At 33.8% G+C, this 20,782-nt stretch overlaps 1 protein-coding gene across 1 annotated transcript in view; it reads right to left on the bottom strand.

Annotated features, from left to right (window-relative positions):
* Positions 1-18,770, bottom strand: part of IMMP1L (inner mitochondrial membrane peptidase subunit 1) — a gene marked incomplete at its 3' end in the record, with an annotated part of 40,152 nt that extends 21,382 nt beyond the window's left edge. Inside the window, exons 1-3 of the mRNA XM_079709105.1 lie at positions 18,693-18,770; positions 4,847-4,980; positions 3,225-3,313 (exon numbers count right to left, since the gene is read on the bottom strand). Coding sequence (XP_079565231.1) covers positions 3,225-3,313; positions 4,847-4,951 — 194 coding nt within the window. The 5' untranslated portion in view covers positions 4,952-4,980; positions 18,693-18,770. The remainder of the gene's footprint in view (positions 1-3,224; positions 3,314-4,846; positions 4,981-18,692) is intronic.
* Between the last annotated feature and the right edge of the window lie 2,012 nt (positions 18,771-20,782).

The following is a 20,782-nucleotide window of genomic DNA, read 5'->3' as shown; positions in this document are numbered from 1 at the left end:
AAATTTGACTGCCCAGCCAGTAGCACTGATTGACTCTAGAGCACATAAAAAGGTAGAAACATCCCTAGAGCTTAAAGAACTGAGGAATTGCAGCATATAAATTATATAACCTGGATAGTTTACAGTATAGTCAAAAAAGACATATATTTGAGAAAAAATATCAGAAGACCCAGCCAAATAAAATGCTAAAAGCTGTCCAAACATATATTATAAAAAATAAACTGGCAAATCAAACATATAGAACCAATATGGATATGATTACATATGGAAGACATGATTCATGGAAGAAATAACAATCTACATGTATTAGAAGACTAAGAAGATATCTAAAATTGGAAAGGAAGAAGGAGACAAAAAAATATGACTAATGCCTCATCCAAAGAGAATACAATGCTCTTTCTGCATGAAATGAGCAATAAGTGAATTCTGTTGCTCACAATCGAAAGAATTTAATATATTTACTTATTATCTGTACCAGGTTCAGGAAATAATTTGATGTTGCTTGTAATAAAAGATGCATATATCAAAACAATATCAAAAGTCACAAAAATAAAAGGAAGATGATGGTTAAATCAGAAAACTAGTTATTGCTATATATAAGTATTACCATGAGTTCAAAACTTTTGGTAGTCAAGTCAAAAAATAAGTTATGATTAATTACATGGCAATCATTACCTAATAAAATAAAGTTTAGTTTGGGAGGTATGACAAAATTTTCCTTAACAACTAAGTTAAAGAGGAATATACAAGAAGGATACTTATATAAGGGAAGTAAAGATACCATCTTCATCAGAACTTTTACAGAAAATACAGCAACAGTATTCAGAACAGTCATTTCTTGAGGTTATTCTTGATAAGAGTTGAATGCTATTAAAACACTAAATTCTATAATTTGGAGTGCAATATAAGGCTTACACTTGTTTGAAAATGTTATAAAGTATCTCTTTCCAACCAACTGGAACCATGTCAATGGAACTATTCAGATGAATAAGTTTGCAAATATTGTAACCTATGTAACATACTAACAAAGTTGATTTTGGCTAGCTTTGGGGAAAGAAATGTTTTCCATGGGAGTTTTATTCAGCTTAAGTGTTTTGACAAAATAATCAATATGATCCTCAAAACAAACTCTGCACTTGAATGGCAACGTAAAAATCATAATTCAGTCAAGGTGTTTTAATAGAAAGCATCATTACTATATACTGTATTTCTGGTGGTCTAACCAGATATTATAGGCACAGAGCTTAAATCAAAATATATAACCTTGGACTCTCAACTCTTTCAAATAGGATTTTAAAAGAAACTTAATAGAACTAAGACTGAAATTTTCCTGTATTATTTATAAATATCCTTATTATCCCCTCCTAGATTGTAAGCTTTTGAAAACAAGGGTTAGTATCTTGCTAATCCTAACATTCTCTATCAGGTACAGACAGCACATCTTACAAGTGAGGTGCTCATTAACTATTTGTTGAAAGAATAAGTAGTAATAAGAGACTATGGTTGTCTCACGTATGAGTGTTCGGTCCATTGGACTGAAAAATCTATGTGCATTAGATACCAGATATGCAGACTTTCATTTTCCCTAAATGAATGGCTACTCTACCTTTAGAAACAGCTAGCAAGAGGATCTCTTGCCAGGGGTCAGAGATTCCCCTGAAATCTCAAGAGTTCTGTGCTGCAGATAAAAGAAAAAAATACTCAGGACAGTAATGTTTTTAAAGTAGGAGTTACCAACTGACTACCTTGGCTGTAAAAGTTACTTTGGTATGTCTCCCATAAATGCCAAAGTTTGAACTGTCCTTCCACCTAATGGGCCCCCTGAAGGAGCAGAATACAAAATAAAACCTCTAGAGAATCTTAATTAATTTACTAAATATAGTTATTTGTATTACCATCTGAATGCAAAGAGTATCTCTCCAAAAAAAAAAAAAAAAAGACAATATTGTGCTGTTCATTCAAACACTATTTAGCCAATGAGTCCAGCTCCTTGTTAAGGATGGTCAAGGACTATGAGAGTGAAATCATGTGATTAGCATGGAAAACAGAAGCTTGTCTTCATGTTGCAGCGAAGCTAGGTCTCCAGTTAATCCAAAGACTGTAATAAGTTATTTTGATACAAGTTAAAAAGAAAAGGAAGCTAGAACATAACCTGTTATATAAGTTTTATTTTATAACCCCATATCTATCAATTAGGTATTATCTTGAAGTTGTTATGGATAAAAGATCTGAGGAATTACCCACAGACCATGCTAGAAATACAGCTTGAGCAAGAGAGAGTTTCTATTTACAGAATCTAAGACAGTGGAAGAACGAGTCAACACAAAGAACAGTTTTACACTATTCTGGGTGATTTTTCAGTGATGTGAAGTAGACTATAAAAAAGGACAATAATGAAAGAGGAATGCCTAAACCTACTTATGTCATAAGCTAAATACCAGCTCAAGTGAGTAAAATTTGTATTTGATGAAGATGAAATGTGATACAGATCTATTTTTTCAGAATTATGAAAAACTAATGGATCCCAAATTTTAGGGAATGAAAGAGGTGTCCTTTAGAAAATACACTAAATTACTAATACTTCACACCCATTCAGAAGGAATAATAATCAGGGAGTTAAGTAGAATAAACAGTATCTCAAGGATTGGAAACACCATTTAGACTAGGATTTTAAAAGATGTAGTGGCAAACAATATTTCCCAAGGAGTTTTTTAACTTAATATAATTAATCAGGAGACTCACAATAGATAAGATTCATGGCTCCCGGCTATATACAGTGCTATAGTCTAAAAATCACCGACTGCTCATCATAGACTATAGAGAATACGATAGTCATCAATAGAAATGCAGGATTATTTTAAAAATTAAAAAATCAAATCACTGATTTGGATATGTAATGTAGCTCCTAAGTTCCTGGTTCTTGATTCAAAACATTCTAGGACAAACCCCCCCAATCCCCCCCAAAAAAGTAAAGGCTTCAATGCACATTATAAAAGGGACTGCTATCTACTTTGCACAATGATACAAGGAACTGCATATTTAAAGAAACTATTAAAATTTCTCAAACTGAGAGAAAAAATTTGAGCCAAAATTTCATCCAGTTGGTCATTAATTTGGTTATTTACAAAAGAGTTTTTAAAGCTAAAGTTAAGAAACTGCAGAAAAGACACAATGTGTATGTGTGTTTTCACCATCAATTTAATATATCTGTGGCAGAAATTTACCTTTGGATACCATAAAAATGTCGACTAAGATTTTCTGCAAAAACAACATCTGAATTGTGAATTGTAGGCTCCATTGATGGTCCAGAACACTGAAAGAGAGGCAATTTTTAAATTTAAGTTGAAAACCTTTTAAAATATAAATCATCTGAGCAGGCTTAAAAGAAAGAAAATCAAGCAAATGTTCTTCAAGCTTGGAGGATGATTCATAATAAGCTGGAAGCTTCAAGATAAGTTCAACTCTACAGAGTAGCCAGCAAGTCTGGAAAAACAGGCAAAATATATTTAAAATGGTTTGTTAATATTATATTATAATAGAGAAATAAAATAACATTATCTATGTTTCCAAATTTTGGCCATCTTGTAAAATTTAAGCATCATGAGAGCAGGGACTTTGTCTCTCATGTTCCTAATTGTGTAACCAAGGTCAAGAATGTGCTTGGCATAAGGTTGATACTCAATATATACTTGTTGAATGAATAAATTAATGATTTTTTTTTTCTTGCTACTGTCAGCTACCATCCAGTGCCCATGACAGTTATTTACCAAGTGGTATCATACTATTCTCAATGAGTTGATGCCTTTCCTTTTCTTCCAAGAGAACAGCTTACTCACTTGATGGGGCTGCAACTTATGTTTTCTACTGAAAAGTATTGGCATAATGAGATGTACTTTAAAGACTTTCATATTAGTAGGTAAAACAATAATCTTCATATATATCTCAAAACTGTAATAAATGATCATCGCAACTTGAAAAATCTAAACACAACAGTCTCCATTCACTCTACTTACATGTAAATAAAACTTTTTACTCAAAACTTCCTACTTGGGCAGAAAAAACAAAGACCACAATGCAAGTTTTTTGCTAACTCTGTAGCCTACTGGAAATACCAATGTAAATTTAAAAAAATCAAAGAGGGGAGTTTCAGTTAAATACATTTATTTGCATTACTCCAGCTCAACTTGAGATTATATGACTGTGAATATCTTAGGGTAAACCTCATAAAAATAGCAACACCAACAGCAAAACTTACTGACTGAACAATCAATCAATTTATTCTTTCATTTATATGGCAAAAGGTTAGTATTGTCATGGTTGATAGATTTATGATGCAATATTAAGAAAATGCATTGGTAGGAGGACAGCCTTAACATTTTAATGTTGACACAAGGCAGAATAATCATTTATTTTCAGGACAGTTATTGATACTCTTCACAGTGGTTAAAAGTAGGGGTTTTGAAAATCAGAGAAATCTGTGCTGAAATTCCAAGTCTACTTGGAATTGTGGGACCTGCAGAAGGTTACTTAAGCTTTCTGAGCCTCAGTTTCCTCATGTGTATAATAGATTTCTAGTAAGTATCTCATAGAGTGTAAAAGATTAAATGAATTAATAAATGTAAAACATCAAATACATCCTGGAACACAGTAAGTAGCATTCAATAAATGGTAAAAACTAGTATTATTAGATTAATAGGGCCTTTGTGCCCCTGCAAGAAACAATGCAGGACCATATTTAAAGTTACAGTTCTTATATTTTATATCAGTGCCAATTCAAACACTCTCTTCCTTCAATTTAAAAAAAAACATATTTTAAATGTTTATTTTCTTGAATGTAAAAACTTACCATGACAACACCACCAACGTATTCAAAAGCACAATGAGCTATACAGCCATACTGAATAGTATAGCCAACAAGCCGAAAGGTTTTTCCCAGAACACCACGAAGCATAGTTCTATGTAGACTCTGCCACCATTGGCCTGATGGTAAATTTCAAAAAGTTTCATGATCAATACTATTTAAAAACACTTAAGAAATAGCTCTATTGTAAAATATTTTACAATCACCCAGAGTGTATTAAATGCCTAATATGGTTTGGTGCAGAAAATCAAGAGTTTATTTTCATTTTTGCTGAAGGTTTTTTAAAATGGCAAATTATAGCCACTTAATATTGTGATCTTCTAAACAGAGATTATATTCAAATATCACTGGGTTTATATATGAATTAGATAACTAGTAGACTCTGAACTTGTCTCTCCCCTTTCATGCCTTGGTTATTTCTTGGTATTAAGACAGATATCTAAGAAATGATATTAACTCTTTCAAATACTAAGAATAGTTTTTCATACTGTTGCCTGCTATAGTACATCAGTTCTCGTCATAACATAATATAGGAATAAAGGGGAAAGCACTAGAATAGGTGTATGAAAACGCAAGTTTTAAACTGCTTCCTTTATTAATTTGCATGACCTTCAATGAATCACTTAACCTCTCTGGGCCTTAATAAAATGGAAATAATAGTATCTCACAGAATGGTTCTGAGAATCAAATTCAATAACATGTCAAAGTGGCTTTGCAAATTATAAAGTTACATTCAGTTTTCAGTTATTAACTATTGATATAACAATGAACACATGAATATTATGAAACAGCACAAAGAAACATGTATTTTTAGAAAGCTATATACACTTAACATACTGATATTACTCATCTAAAACAGTCCTAGTATTTGTCCCTTCCTTTCCATTTACCTGCTAAAACTATGTTCCAAGCATTTCTCAACTAACGGCCTAATGCTTAGGCCTAGACTCCTATGCACTGTTCTCAGATTAAATTTACGAAAACACATCAACGATAATAATAATATGTAACATTTGCTCAATGCTTGGATATGTCAGGTTTTACAAATTAATCTCTGTGAAATAGATAGTATTACCATTATCATTTTATAGATAAGACAAAGGAACCTAAGAGTAGTAAACTTACATGCTAAACATCACAAAATTGGAAAATGATACTCAAGAACTTAACTATTATGTTACACTGAATTCCATATTACTCCTTTGCTCCCATAACCTCAATGGTTATGGTTATGGTCTATCAGATCAAGTACAGATTACTCATCTTCAGGATCTTTGACACATGGTTCCCATTCCATCCTCAGATTCCAACCTGATCTTCCCTGATGCTCCTACATGAATGAACTACTCCATCATACTGGTCCAGTTTACTTAGGGTATACTGCCCAACCAACACTTATGTATGCCAATACCCATGCCTGGAATATACCCATCATGATACCCATCATGTATCTAATTTGTAACTCTTCTCCAAATGCTCTCAATAGGCAAGTTTTTCCTTCTCCTCTGGGTTCCTATGGTTCCTTATGTTCATTTTTTAATGATTAAGAACACTGTTTCTAAAGCTGATCTTGTCTTGAGCAGGTATCCTGGCTCCACCATATTTTAGCTGTGTGACCTTAGGAGGTTATTTTACCTCTGTAAACCTCAAGTGCCTTTCCCTGTAAAATGGCCTTAGTATCAGTACCTATCTCAGAGAGTTAGTGAGGATTACATGTAATCAGATATATAGTCTGTGTGGCAGAATATATCAATAAATTCTAGCTACTATATCATTCACTTGTCAATCAGCATGTGCTATATAACCTCATAACATTAGTTGCATTTTCAAGTGTCTAAGTTTCTTCCTAACTTATATTTAAATAAAATAATAGAATTTTTTTTTTTTTTGGCTGTGCCACATTGCAGGATCTTAGTTCCCCAACCAGCGATTGAACCCAGGCCCTCGGCAGTGAAAGCGTGGAGTCCTAACCACTGGACCGCCAGGGAACTCCCAATAATAGAATTTTAGAGCCCACAACATAGAACTATATCTTTTATTAGTGTTTTATTACTTATTAGTGTTTATTCGCCTATTAAACATTTATTATGTCTTCTCCCCTAACAAGTCTTCTCTGGCACCACCCCAAGAAATGTTACTTATGCTTTGTGTCACTCACCTACCTTAAGCATACACTGATTATAATACTTACCACACTGTATTATTCATATCTTTTCCCTTATTACATACTATATTTACTTATATGTCTGTGGGCAGTGACTGTGCAGTATTCATCTTTGGGTCCTTAGGGCCTACCAAAGAATGCTTGCCTGACTGAATTAATGAATAAATATTGAACCCAAATCTCCTATAATTTCAACATCTTTAGTATGATAAAAATGGTTATAAGGTTCAAAATGATTATCAGAAGACCACTGAGATTTTTGGTTAATGAGGAGACATGTTAATGTCATACTCACTGAAGAAAGAAAAAACTGCCAGTAACATATTAAAAAATGTTCTCATTAAATCTTTTAAGTAATATGAAATATTCCATTTTAGGAATCTGGCTTACAGTAATAACTGATGCACTTTAAAAACTATTGATATTTAGAATTTAAAAAATAAGAAGTGATATTTAAAAACACTTCATAACTGAGGCTCAATTAATTCAGAAAAGATTGAAGAGGAATAACAATAATAGAACATTATTTGTAAAATTAATTAGGTTGTGTAAACACTACTTTGCTCCCACTATAAAACTAGGGAAAAAAGTAGGGGTTAAGTCCGAAAGCTTAGCTTTGAAACTGTGATCTATGAAAACAAATCCTAAAAAGTAGTGAAATGAATATTACATTTAAAAACTAAAATAAAAATGAGCTTACCTGATGTTAGAGAGGGGATATATTATCAAACAAGAAACATGTGGCACTAAGCAAGAAGATATTGTTAACACAGATAAAAGGTGAAATTTAGAGGGGAAATTAATAGCAATCTACCAAAATTTAAATAATTTGGATTATGCAATAGATTATGCATTTGGCTAAAAAACATACTAAAAAAAAATACAAAGATGCTATAACAATACAATGGTTCTGATTCACTGAGAGTCCCTGTAATTAACTCCCATTCAGAAGTAATTGGGGCCATAAAGCCTTTTTTTATTACTCAGTAAATGCTCAATTCCAAATACAATGTTTGTGATGAAACTGTCTCATAAAATAATAAAAGAGATGAGTGATCAGAAGAAAGAAGTTAACAGACATTGTTTCTTCCCTAGAGATATTAGCAACAGAATGGTGTCTGAAGTGTCTGAAACTATTTTGGATCTTAATCTCCTAGATGAAAAGAGTGATGGAGCTATTTATAGAGGACTCTGAGGATCAAGATTACTTGGTCTTATATTTAAAAGTGCAATGAGGAGCAATGTTGAGAAATACTGAAATTGAGAATAAGAGCTGATGAATTATTTTTAAGAGAAATCTCAGAGTAGAAAGTAACATTCATATAAGACATAAATAAACCACATACACTGCTAGCACTCAGTAGATCTACTAGCATAAGGGATTAATTAACAGAGAGGTTTCAAACCTCTGGTTTACATAGTGATTTCAAGGGGTCCATGACTCTATATATGCATACATGTGCCAGATATCTTGTTTGTCCCTTTGGACTCACTCTCTACCTTTCTCCATACTGCTCTCTGCACTTGGAAAACTGACCTATATGAACTACATCAAGGCACTTCAGTCAAGCTTCGACTTCCAGCAGGAAGTCAGAGGAAGGAACGGTTATGTATTTTCCTGGCTCCCTCCCTCTAGAGTCTTTGGACGAAAGGTCATTGTCTCCAAAGGCATAGGAGCCACTTTGAGGGGTTTCCCATTGGCCAAATTTGAGATTAAAAAAAATAATAATAACAGTAATAGATAATATATTAGAATAAAAATGAAATCTACTGAGGATATTTTTTTTTAAAAGAAGTATGTGTTGGGGACAAGGAAAGTTCTTTATCAAAAAAATGGCAGCTAATATATATATAGAGAGGGAATAATGAAATTATTACCAATGTAATAATTCATTCAGGCAAGGGCCATTAATAGATGTTTAAAATTACTGGATGATGTTCTTGGATTAGAAGAATTAACATTATTAAAATGGCCATACTACCCAAAGCAATCTACAGATTTAACGTTATCCCTATCAAATTACCCATGACATTTTTCAAAGAACTAGAACAAATAATGCTAAAATTTATATGGAACCACAAAAGACCCAGAACTGCCAAAGCAATCCTGAGGAAAAAGAACAAAGCTGGAGGCATAACCCTCCCAGACTTCAGACAATACTACAAAGCTACAGTAATCAAAACAGCATGGTATTGGCACAAAAACAGACATATGGATCAATGAAATAGAGAGCCCAGAAATAAGCCCACACACCTACGGTCAATTAATCTTCAACAAAGGAGGCAAGAATATACAATGGAAAAAAGGCAGTCTCTTCAATAAGTGGTGTTGGGAAAACTGGACAGCTACATGTAAAAGAATGAAATTAGAACATTCTCTAACACCATACACAAAAATAAACTCAAAATGGATTAAAGACCTAAATATAAGATCAGATACTATAAAACTCCTAGAGGAAAACATAGGCAGAACACTCTTTGACATAAATTGCAGCAATAATTTTTGAATCTGTCTCCTAGAGTAATGGAAATGAAAACAAAAATAAACAAATGGGACCTAATGAAACTTGAAGCTTTTGCACAGCAAAGAAAACCATAAACAAAATGAAAAGACAACCTACAGAATGGGAGAAATTATTTGCAAACAATGTGACCAACAAGGGCTTAATTTCCAAAATATACAAACAGATCATACAGCTCAATATAGAAAACAAACAGCCCAATCAAATAATGGGCAGAACACCTAAATAGATATTTCTCCAAAGAAGACATACAACAGGCAAATGAAAAGATGCTCAATATTGCTAATTATTAGAGAAATGCAAATCAAAACTACAATAATATATAACCTCACACAGGTCAGAATGGCCCTTATCAAAAAGTCTACAAATAGTAAATGCTGGAGAGGGTGTGGAGAAAAGGGAACCCTTTTACACTGTTGGTGTAAATGTAAATTGGTGCAGCCACTATGGAGAATAGCATGGAGGTTCCTTAAAAAACTAAACATAGAGTTACCATATGATCCTGCAATCCCACTCCTAGGCATATATCCAGAGAAAACTCTAATTCAAAAAGATACATGCACCCCAATGTTCACAGCAGCACTATTTACAATAGCCAAGACATGGAAACAAACTAAGTGTCCATCAACAGATGAATGGATAAATAAGATGTGGTACATATCTATATATCTCTCTATATATAGATATATAGATATATATACACAATGGACTATTACTCAGCCACAAAAAAGAATGAAATACTGACATTTGCAGCAACATGGATGGACCCAGAGATTATCATACTAAATAAAGTCAGAAAGAGAAAGACAAATAACATGATATCACTTATATGTGGAATCTAAAAAAATGATACAAATGAACTTATTTACAAAACAGAAATAGACTCACAGACATAGAAAACAAACTTATGGTTACCAAAGGGGAAAGGCGAGGGGAAGGATAAATTAGGAGCTTTGGATTAACAGACGCACACTACTTTATATAAAATAGATAAACAACAAGGTCCTACTGTATAGCACAGGGAACTGTTTTCAGTATCCTGTAATAAACCAAAATGAAAAAGAATCTGAAAAAGAATAGATAGATAGGTAGATAAACTGAACCACTTTTCTATACACAGGAAACTAACACAACATTGTAAATCAACTGTAGTTCAATTTAAAAAAATACTGGGTAAAAGGCAAACAAGAAAAAACTAGAATAACAGTAACTTAAGTAGGGGATTTATTTTCTATTAACACTAGTTGCTATATCCAAGTTACAGGAAGGAAGAAAGAAAAAGTATAAAGAGTATCCTGATTAACTTTTTTTTTAAAAATAAATTTATTTATTTATTTATTTTTGGCTGCATTGGGTCTTCATTGCTGTGCACGGGCTTTCTCTAGTTGTGGCAAGCGGGGGCTACTCTTCGTTGTGGTGAACCAGCTTCTCATTGAGGTGGCTTCTCTTGCTGTGGAGCACGGGCTCTAGGCGCGTGGGCTTCAGTAGTTGTGGCGCAAGGGCTTCAGTAGTTGTGGCTCACAGGCTCTAGGGCGCAGGCTCAGTAGTTGTGGCACATTGGCTTAGTTGCTCCGCGGCACGTGGGATCTCCCCTGACCAGGGCTCAAACCCGTGTCCCCTGCATTGGTAGGCAGATTCTCAACCACTGCGCCACCAGGGAAGCCCATTTTTGGTCTTTTTATCCAAAAAAAAAAACACCTTGTTCCATCAACACCTAACTGGCCAAAACTATATAACTAAGTACAGTACAAGGGGTGCTGAGAGAACATTGCTGTTCTCTTTATAAGCTTTGTAGCACTATTTGACCTTGAAAAATCACCTGAGTATTACCTGAGAAAAATAAAAAAGTTAAAGGAAGTATGAAAGGGAGACATGGAAATGGAGACAACATATACAGTCAAGTCTTTGGAAAAGTTTGGCTATGAAGGCAAGCTAAACAGTAGAGCAGGGTTTTTCATCCTCAGCAGTACTGACATTTGGGGCCAGACAATTCTTTGTTGTGGGCAGCTATCTTTTACATTGTAGGATTTAAGCAGCATCCCTGGCCTCCAGATGCCAGGAGGACCCCTTCCCTAGTTGTGACAAACTAAAATGTCTCCGGACATTGCCACATGTCCCCAGGATGTAAAACAGCCCTCAGTTGAGAACCACAGTAGTAGAGTAATAGGAAGAATGTGGTATTTAGCAAGTTTTTTTAAAACATGGAAACACAGTAGCATATGCTTGAGAGCCAATGGTAACAATCCCACAGGGAGATAAAGAGAGACTACTGATAAGTGAGGGAGAAGAGGAGAGGGAAATAGAGAGATGCCTGAACACTGACATAAACAAGGCAAGAGGAAGACTTCAATGCCAGTTTTGACAGAGTATTTATACCAGGATAACTTCTTGGTTGCAAAATCTGGATAAACAAAATAGCTGTTTAAAGGCATTAGGCAGCAGTATAGGCAAGCCTTGAGGGGCAAGTATATATGAAAGAAGGGAAGAACATAAGGTAAACACATTCACTTGGCCTTTTCTCCAAGAATACTCGCCAATTTACAGCACAGGAAAATAAAAGTTTTAGCAGAAAGTGGCAGTTCCATTTGGCTAAGAAAGAGGTTGGAATTTATGGCCGTCAAAGTAGATGGCACATGAGGGTCAAACTGTAGACAGGTAGGAACCATAAGTCAGCATGCAATTTTGCCACGAAGTGCTAGCCAACTCCTAAATTGCTTCCTGAGCAGAGTGAGACTCCAGAATCTCAGTAGAAAGCAGCAAATAAAAGGCTAAAAACCTAAACAGAGATGTTAGCAACCACAGAATACCACGCAATGTGAGGGAGACAGGGGTTGGACTTCAAGACCCTCCAAGGCCGGCCATGCTGGTTATGACTGCAGTAGGGTTACCACTGAGAGTGAGGGCAAAACTGGAAGGGATCAGCCTTTTAACAAAGAATACAACCCACCCCTGACAGGATTAAAGTGACCTGTTCACACACTACCTGGCTGCTGAGGAAAAACAAAACAAAAACTCTGAATTTTCATAGCAGGAATACAACATCAGTGAGAACTCCCACAATATTTTCTATAATGTTGGAGTGGGAAGGCCTTTTTTAAAAAATAATTGAGATACAATTCACATACCATGAAATTCACTCTTAAAGTATACAATTGTAAAAGCTGTGTTCGAATATTGATAGTTTTGTCAGTTTGACGGTAGAAAAATGAAGGAGCTCTTAATTCAGGTTTTTATCTTCTCAATCTCACGAGCTGAGGTCAAGAGCAGAGACTGAGAACTCTCGGCCAAGAGCAGAGACTGAGAACTCTCAGCATAAAGCAAGCTGGTAAACTGAGAACTGGTTACAGATGTATTGGTATTCTATTGCTTCTGTAACAAATTACCATAAAGTTAGTGGTTTAAAACAACACAAATTTATTATCTTACAGTCTGTAGGTCAGAAGTCCACTATGTGTCTCACTGAACTAAAAATCAAAGTTTGGCAGGGCTGCATTCCCTTCTGGAAGCTCTAGGGAAGAATCCATTTCCTTGCCTTTTCCAGCTTCTAGAAGCTACAAACATTCCTTGGCTCATGGTCCCCTTCTTCCGACTTCAAAGTAAGCAGCACTGCATTTCTCTGACTATTCTTCCTTGGTCACATCTCCCTCTAACTCTCTGGCTTTATTTTGCCATCTTCTTCCACTTTTAAGGACCCCGGTGATTAAATAGAGCCCACCCAGATAATCCATGATAATCTCCCCATTCACATTCCTTAATTTAATCACATCTGCAAAGTCCTTTTTGCCATGTAAGGTAACATATTCATATGTTCTAGGGATTAAGACATGGATATCTTGGAGTAAGCGGTGGAATTATTCTACCTGCCACATCAAAATACCGACACACTCAACCAGTAGTTATCAAAGTGTGGTCCACCGATCAGCAGGCGTTTGTTTGAAATGCAAGTTCTTGGGCCAAACTCAAGATTTATGTAATCAGAATGGGAGTGTTGCTCAGCAGTCTGTGTTTTCACAAGTTCTCCAGGTGATTCTGAAACAAAATTTGAGAACAACTGCTCTAAACTCCCAGGTGGCCAATGGCCACTTCTATCCTTGAGCAGCCTTGCTCATCTAGTCATTTATTACTGTGTGCCAGATAACTTACCATATTCCATGTGTGCTGTGAAAAAAGTTGGGGAGCTTTGGCATATAGAATTTTACTCCACCTAGGAAACAGAATTTATTACTTTTTATTCCCTATTACATTTACATTTTAAAAAAACTGAGATAAATTAGGAGTTTGGGATTAACATTTACACACTACTGTATATAAAATAGGTAAACAACAAGAACCTACTGTATAGCACAGATAACTATACTCAATACCTTGTAATAACCTATAATGGAAAAGAATCTGAAAAAGTATATATGTATAACTGAATCACTTTGCTATACACTTAAAACTAATACAACATTGTAAATTAACTATACTTCAATAAAAAACTGAGTTATTAATGTAGAGAACCAATTCCTTTAATGGGGAGCCTATGTACTCTATCAGATAACTAATAGAAAAGCTAGAAAAAAAGAAATGAAAATTTAAAATTGTGACGGTGCCACATAATACAGGAAAGGAAACATACAATAATCCTCCCCAGAAAACCTTTAAGAGACTCAGATTAAAATATAGTAAAGCTCGGGCTTCCCTGGTGGCGCAGTGGTTGAGAGTCCGCCTGCCGATGCAGGGGACACGGGTTCGTGCCCCGGTCCGGGAAAATCCCACATGCCACGGAGCGGCTGGGTCCGTGAGCCATGGCCGCTGAGCCTGCGCATCCGGAGCCTGTGCTCTGCAACGGGAGAGGCCACAGCAGTGAGAGGCCCGCGTACCGCAAAAAAAAAAGTAAAACTCCACATAATACTGGCATAAGGGAGCAAGGGTGTTGTCTTCTTTCAATGTTCTATATATACATTATAGATTTAAAAATTTTTTCTTCCTATAACATAAAGTTAGAAAACACTTTGTTGGATGTAGGTAATGGCTTCTTTCAATATACATAAAAATCCTCAAATACCAACCAAAATAACAGTAACAACAATAACAGCAAATACTTAAATAGTAGTCTTGAGTGCCAAGCACTGTTCTAGTTACATATATTAACTCACTTAATTCTTACAATAACTCTATGAGAACTCATTTTATCAAGTATCTCATTTTACAGATAAAGAAACTGAGGGACAGAAAGGTTAAGGAACTATTAAAAATCACACAGCTCATACACAGCAGAGCCAGAATTCAAAACAAGGAGGTTGAGTTCTAAAGTCCACCACTATGCTCTACTGCCTCTCAATAAAAATGAAAGAACTTTGTCAGAGACTATTTATAAAATAGGCATGGGAGAGAGGTTGGACTGATGTTAAAACTAGCTAAAAAGATGGAGCAGAGTGAACTCTAGAAGCTGAAAAACAAGTAGACATTTCTCCATCCTTAGAAGTTTCTGGGAATAGGAGTACAAGTCTAAGATCTTGATTTAGATCTAACCATTAAAGTAGCCTTTACAATGATTTCAGAATACCCAAAGCCACAAAGAAAATATCCACCTGATTTTTCAGGTCTGGAATTCCTTCGAAAAGAAGAGAAAGCGTTTTGTTTCAGAAACAGGAAAAAATGTAAAGTGTCAGGGTTAATTGAGACTATCAGTTTACAGAAATTCATTTATTTTAAAATAAGCAGTCAATCAAAGAAGTGATTAATATCATACTTTTTTTTGTTTTGATACATGGAATAGTTAGTGAATATATTAGCATTTAAAGAAGGATTCACATTAAGAAAAGGTGAGAAGAGAGTAGGATGTGAAGCAGAAGACAAATCCCAACATCATAGTTTTGCTACATTTACCTTCATTTGGACAAGAAGAAACAGCAGACATAACATTCCTGAGACCTCTATGATTTCTAAAATTCAAGAATATCTACAACAAAATACACTTTCCCCATAGAATTATATCTATCTATCTATCTATCTATACAAAGTAACTGAAAGATATATGTCCATTTCTAACCGTGAATGGAAGTTACTGTGACAAGAAGAGAACAACAAAGACTCATTAAGACATGAATGTTGAGTGGTGTACTCTGTTCAATAGCTAAATAATTCACTCTCACACAGCAGCCTCTCCATCAAAGTAATTCAAATTCCTGCCATTTCAAAATCACCTTCAAGGCTGCTCATGAATTGTTCAAATCTGTAATGTTAAATCTACTGTAAGACGTGTGCAGAGGATACTTTTTACATTCTAGAACTGCAAATTCAAGGAGCACTTATCCCCATAATCAATGAAAATTTTATTTAAATCTATTTATTTTGATTCATTCTCAGAGGAAATAATTGACAGCACTTTAAGGTTTAAAGCAGTGAATACTGCTTTAAATTTGACTGCAGCATCAAAATAACTCAAGAACCTAATTTAAAATCCAAATTTCCAGGCTCCCATCATGGAGCTAATGAATTAGAATTTGTGGGAGCAAGGCTGCAGAATCAGTAGTTTTAATAAGCTCCCAGGAAGGAAACCCAGTAAAGAACTTTGTGGTGTCATTTGAGACCACTGAGACATACTCAACATTTTCAGAAACTTGACAAAATTTAACCATTCATTATTTTTAAACTAAATGTTAACTTTGGGATAATTCTATAAATTTTCATCATCAAATAAACTGTATAATGCTAACATTTCAATGATTTTGAAAATCCAATATTATTTTCTGAAGTTCACTTTTTATACATATATATATACAAAATCAAAACTCATTCTACGTTTATAAAGCATAAGCACTTGACACTATTAGTACAATTAAGTACCAGCTTCCAAACAGTGAAATACCAAAACCACCCCATTCATTTACCAATAATTCCCCAATGGCTATATAATCCATCTATTTCAGAACAATATACAAGTTGTACAAGCAATAGTTGAAGGATATTCATTCAAATGGAAGAAATATCATTTAGCATTATTATAGGCTAGCTGTCGTGTGCCAGTCTACAGTTCATGCGTGGCCCTTTAGAGGTAATACTAAGGCTCACAAATTACCAAAAAAGAAAAAAAAGTTTATCATCTCTTAAATAATCAATAAGTCCTATGATTCCCATCCTGCACTACTGTTACAACTGACTTATTTTTTAAAAATTTTCTTCATTTCTCCCATCCTATATCCCTTTTTCTTATCGCCAAAAATAACTCCCTTAACTTTTATTGACACATTATGAGTCACCTGTGCAATAAATTTATTAGCTGTAGCTTTTAAAGATGAGTCAACTTTATGTTATCAACAAGGTATTAAATTCAAGTAACCGATACCTATTTGAAAAGAATGTATGTCACTGAGAAGACCCTATATGTTTACAATGAATTTAATTAAGATGAGTTTATTTGGGACTTTCCAAAGGAGATAACCATTTCTAGTCAAATAATAATGGCCAGGACAGGGAAGGAAAAAACACTAACTCTCAAATGCCACTCAGTAAACAGCTGATTAAAAAACAGAAAAGTAAACAGTGACCATGTTTAATAAAAGTTTTGAGACAAATTTTATTTTGAAAGGAAAGCTACTCTTTTGAAATAATTATATAATACTATTAACTACCATAGAAAGTTACCCTGAGAAATACACTACCTGACAAAATAATTTGAAATTGCACATAAACCAAATATTGTATATTTAAAATACAAGTAATTATATTACGAGGATAAGAAAAAGCTTTTAGTCCACTTATTTCATGAATAGATCTTTTAAGTATAATAGAATTTTACATAAACAGCTTTTCAAATAGTAAAAATACAAACAGAAGGCTAAAGAAGTCCTTTATCAACGAACATAATGCAGTTCAGTAGAAATATTATTAAGCTTTCTCATTCATTCATTTTAAATGTGACAACCAATGAAGAAACACATTTTGGAATACAATAGCTTGGAACCAGTTTAAAAAATTCATTAAGAATAACAAATTTGCTAGGTAGGTTTGACCAACGATCGCTACATAAATTTATTATATTTTATTATTGTTTTTTTAGATAAAGACCTCATGTGGAGAAAAGTAAAATGTACTACACATAAACAGAGGCTGCAAGTAAATCAATATATTATGCATAATGGATGATTATATTTCAGTTATTCTTATAATTTCAAAAATACTTTAGTCACCTATATTTAAGATTTTTAAGTTTAAAAACATTAAGATTAACGTTTTATAATCTATTTTTTCAAAGATAAAGCTACTAAATCAAAAAACACAATAAGATAAAAATCAAGTCCTATGAATAAATATTTTAAAAGTATTCCAGGATCATAACAGTGACAACACTAATTATCTTTTCCAGTCTTGGCAGTTATGTTGCATACTGTTTGGGTGACTGATGGGATAATTTCACTTCATTTTCTCTCAGTTTATTCTGGACCATGTAAGAGAAGAATATTAAAATAATTAACACCTCTAAACAAAGTAGTTGATAAAGTTTTTGGTTGAAATAAAATGCTTAAAAAAAGAAAACCTCAATTAACTAATACATGATTCTAGAGCAAGTAACTAAACCCCCATCTGCTAAAGGAAAACTTTGACTAAGAATTTTTGATTTTAAAAAATAGTCATTCAGTATTAATAAACTATTTTATGACTTTTACATAAGATCATACACTTTCACAAAGAGCCTTTTTTATCAGCAATTTGAGTCAGCATTTCCTTAATTATCAAAAGTATATGTCGATATATTTTGATATCATTAAACATTTTATTCACTAAAAACATTTAATCAGCAGGAATTGAAGCAGTCATAAAACAGGTAAAACGTATGACAAAACAAATTACTCCAATTCCTTATACCTATAGACAGTAGGATTTATTGATAATGGCCTCATATCTAAAAGAACACTAAAGTCTTTAAACTAATATTTAATGTCAAATATAAATCTTTACCAATAGCAAATACATTGTATCACCAAACTAGGAAAAGTATAAAAGACAATCATCAACTTTTCTATTTGAACATTTTAATACATTTTAAGTCATACATAGTTTATAGTCTATATATGTCTTCCATAATTTTGAGTCATATAGCTTATAATAAGGCAACATATTTTAAATAATAAAAAAGCATATTCTTTGCCTTGATCACCTGATTTTTTTGGTTGTTGTTTATAAAATTAATCATAGTTAGCAGGATAGAAATCGCTTTGAGCTTCATGAATGACATCCAAGAGATGGGAAAGGATTAGTTCTCAGTTGCTGCCAGTTATAGTGCCAGGTGGCTTTTTCTGCAGTGAAGGTGTTACGGATAATCCCATTACACTGGTACTAAATCTTGCAGACATCAAAATTATCACCAAGGTTCCTTTTCATCCCATCCTTTCCAAATGACTGGAAGTCGCTTCACCTGAAAGAAGTCAAATCCACATGCAGCTGCTGCTTTAGCAGACAGCAAACTCCCTGAGAATGCCAGTCTTGATTCAATTTTGCTGTGCTGGTGGCCCCCTATTCCCTGTCCAATAATACATCTGTTAAAAAATCCTACAGCTACAAATCAAGTTTAATCCTACTAGGGACCTCATGTTGGTCTTGTCTTCCAAAAAGGCAGCAGGTTCTGCTGTCTATCTGCTGGCGTCTGGGGAATACCATTTAAATCCCAGCCCTACTTAGAAGAATAAGCTAAGGATCACAAAACATGACCTCAAAAACCCTGATATGACTATATTCTGACCCAGAGGCATTCATTCTAGGTGAAGATTAGAACTTTGCATAATAAGATTACACAGCAAGTGAATGATATCAAGGGACTATCCATATGCAGCCGCCTGGTTTTCTATAGACAGCCTGTGCTCTGCAATATGCAGTGCAGACGAAAAAGAGCTTGGTCTTTCTAGCTGAAATAAAATAGATTCACATAAATTAGTTGGCCATTTCCAGATTCCTAAATCCCCTATTACATCTTTTATTGACAGCTCCAGTGAGGATAGCACAAATGTTATTCCTTTTTATTCTGTGCTTCTAGAACAATCATGCTCTGTAATTGAAATGTACATAGATTATGGCTAGAAATTAACATCTTGTTTGCTGTAATCTTGGATTACAATTGACTGTGTACATAATAAAATTAGGAAATCAATGGATGGATTTATCATCTCCAAGAAACTAGAGGCATTGTTTAAAGAACAGTTCAACATTTTGTGCCAACACTTTAAATGTATAAGTCACAAAGAGAAGTCAATAAAAATTTAAGTGAGTAAAAGAATACAACAGGCATCAGCCAATATCTACATAAAAGTTAGATTACATAAAAATTAGCTCATTTCCCTCAAAATTTAGAAAATGTGACTTATTCAGAGATTTCACAAACAGGATTTTCTCTCTAAACCATACATGAACAAGAAGGTCAGTTACATATAATAAAACCTCTACTTTTTTATAAAGTAGTTACAGTAGCAGTATTTTATACAAATCATCTTGATCATTTTATACTTTAAAATATTTGAATAAATTCAAATCAATTGTAATTCAAAGTTTTATAATTCTTAACTGTATACTTTTAAAGTACACAGTGAAGTAAACTCTCCTTATATTTATATATATACAGAGCATTTAAAATGTATGGAATCCTAGAAATATTTAAATAACAATACTTTATGTTCAGTTTTCTTCCAAGGAAGTGAAAACTGTACCAACTCTAAGCAAACATATATGAAAAGAGAGATTCATATTCATTCACACAAATACCTATCCAGAAAAATTCTAAGAATGTGAGGAGAAGGAGTTCTCAACTTTATTTAAAGAAAAAAAGAAGTAGCAAGATTTGCTATGGGATTCTTATAAAATTAAGCTGCTCAGTATACCTGAAATATGACTTATTTGACAAGTTTGATTTGCCCACAATTGTTGAGGAACATACTACATCCATTACATTGGCCATTATTATCTCCTTATCATCACAATACCTGTAAGCATAGCTCCGTAATATCTGATAAATACTCAGAGTCAGGTGACATAATTCTGATTTTGTGTATGAATCAGGCACCAATATTATCAGTGCTAGAGCTATAAAAAACACTATATGTAATTTCAACTTTCTAGCACATGAATACTCTTTGATTATCTTTATTAGGATATTACAAGAAAATTAATGAAGAATGCAAAAAATACATATTTCTGTTATGATTTTTATATGTAGTACTCTAAAGCTACACTGTTCAATAAGGTAGTCATTAGCTGCAT

Source organism: Hyperoodon ampullatus (assembly GCF_949752795.1).
Source record: "Hyperoodon ampullatus genome assembly, chromosome: 7".
Taxonomy (NCBI): Eukaryota; Metazoa; Chordata; class Mammalia; order Artiodactyla; family Ziphiidae; genus Hyperoodon; species Hyperoodon ampullatus.
The sequence above is the reverse complement of the archived record's forward strand: the minus strand, read 5'-3'. Positions and strand labels throughout refer to the sequence as shown.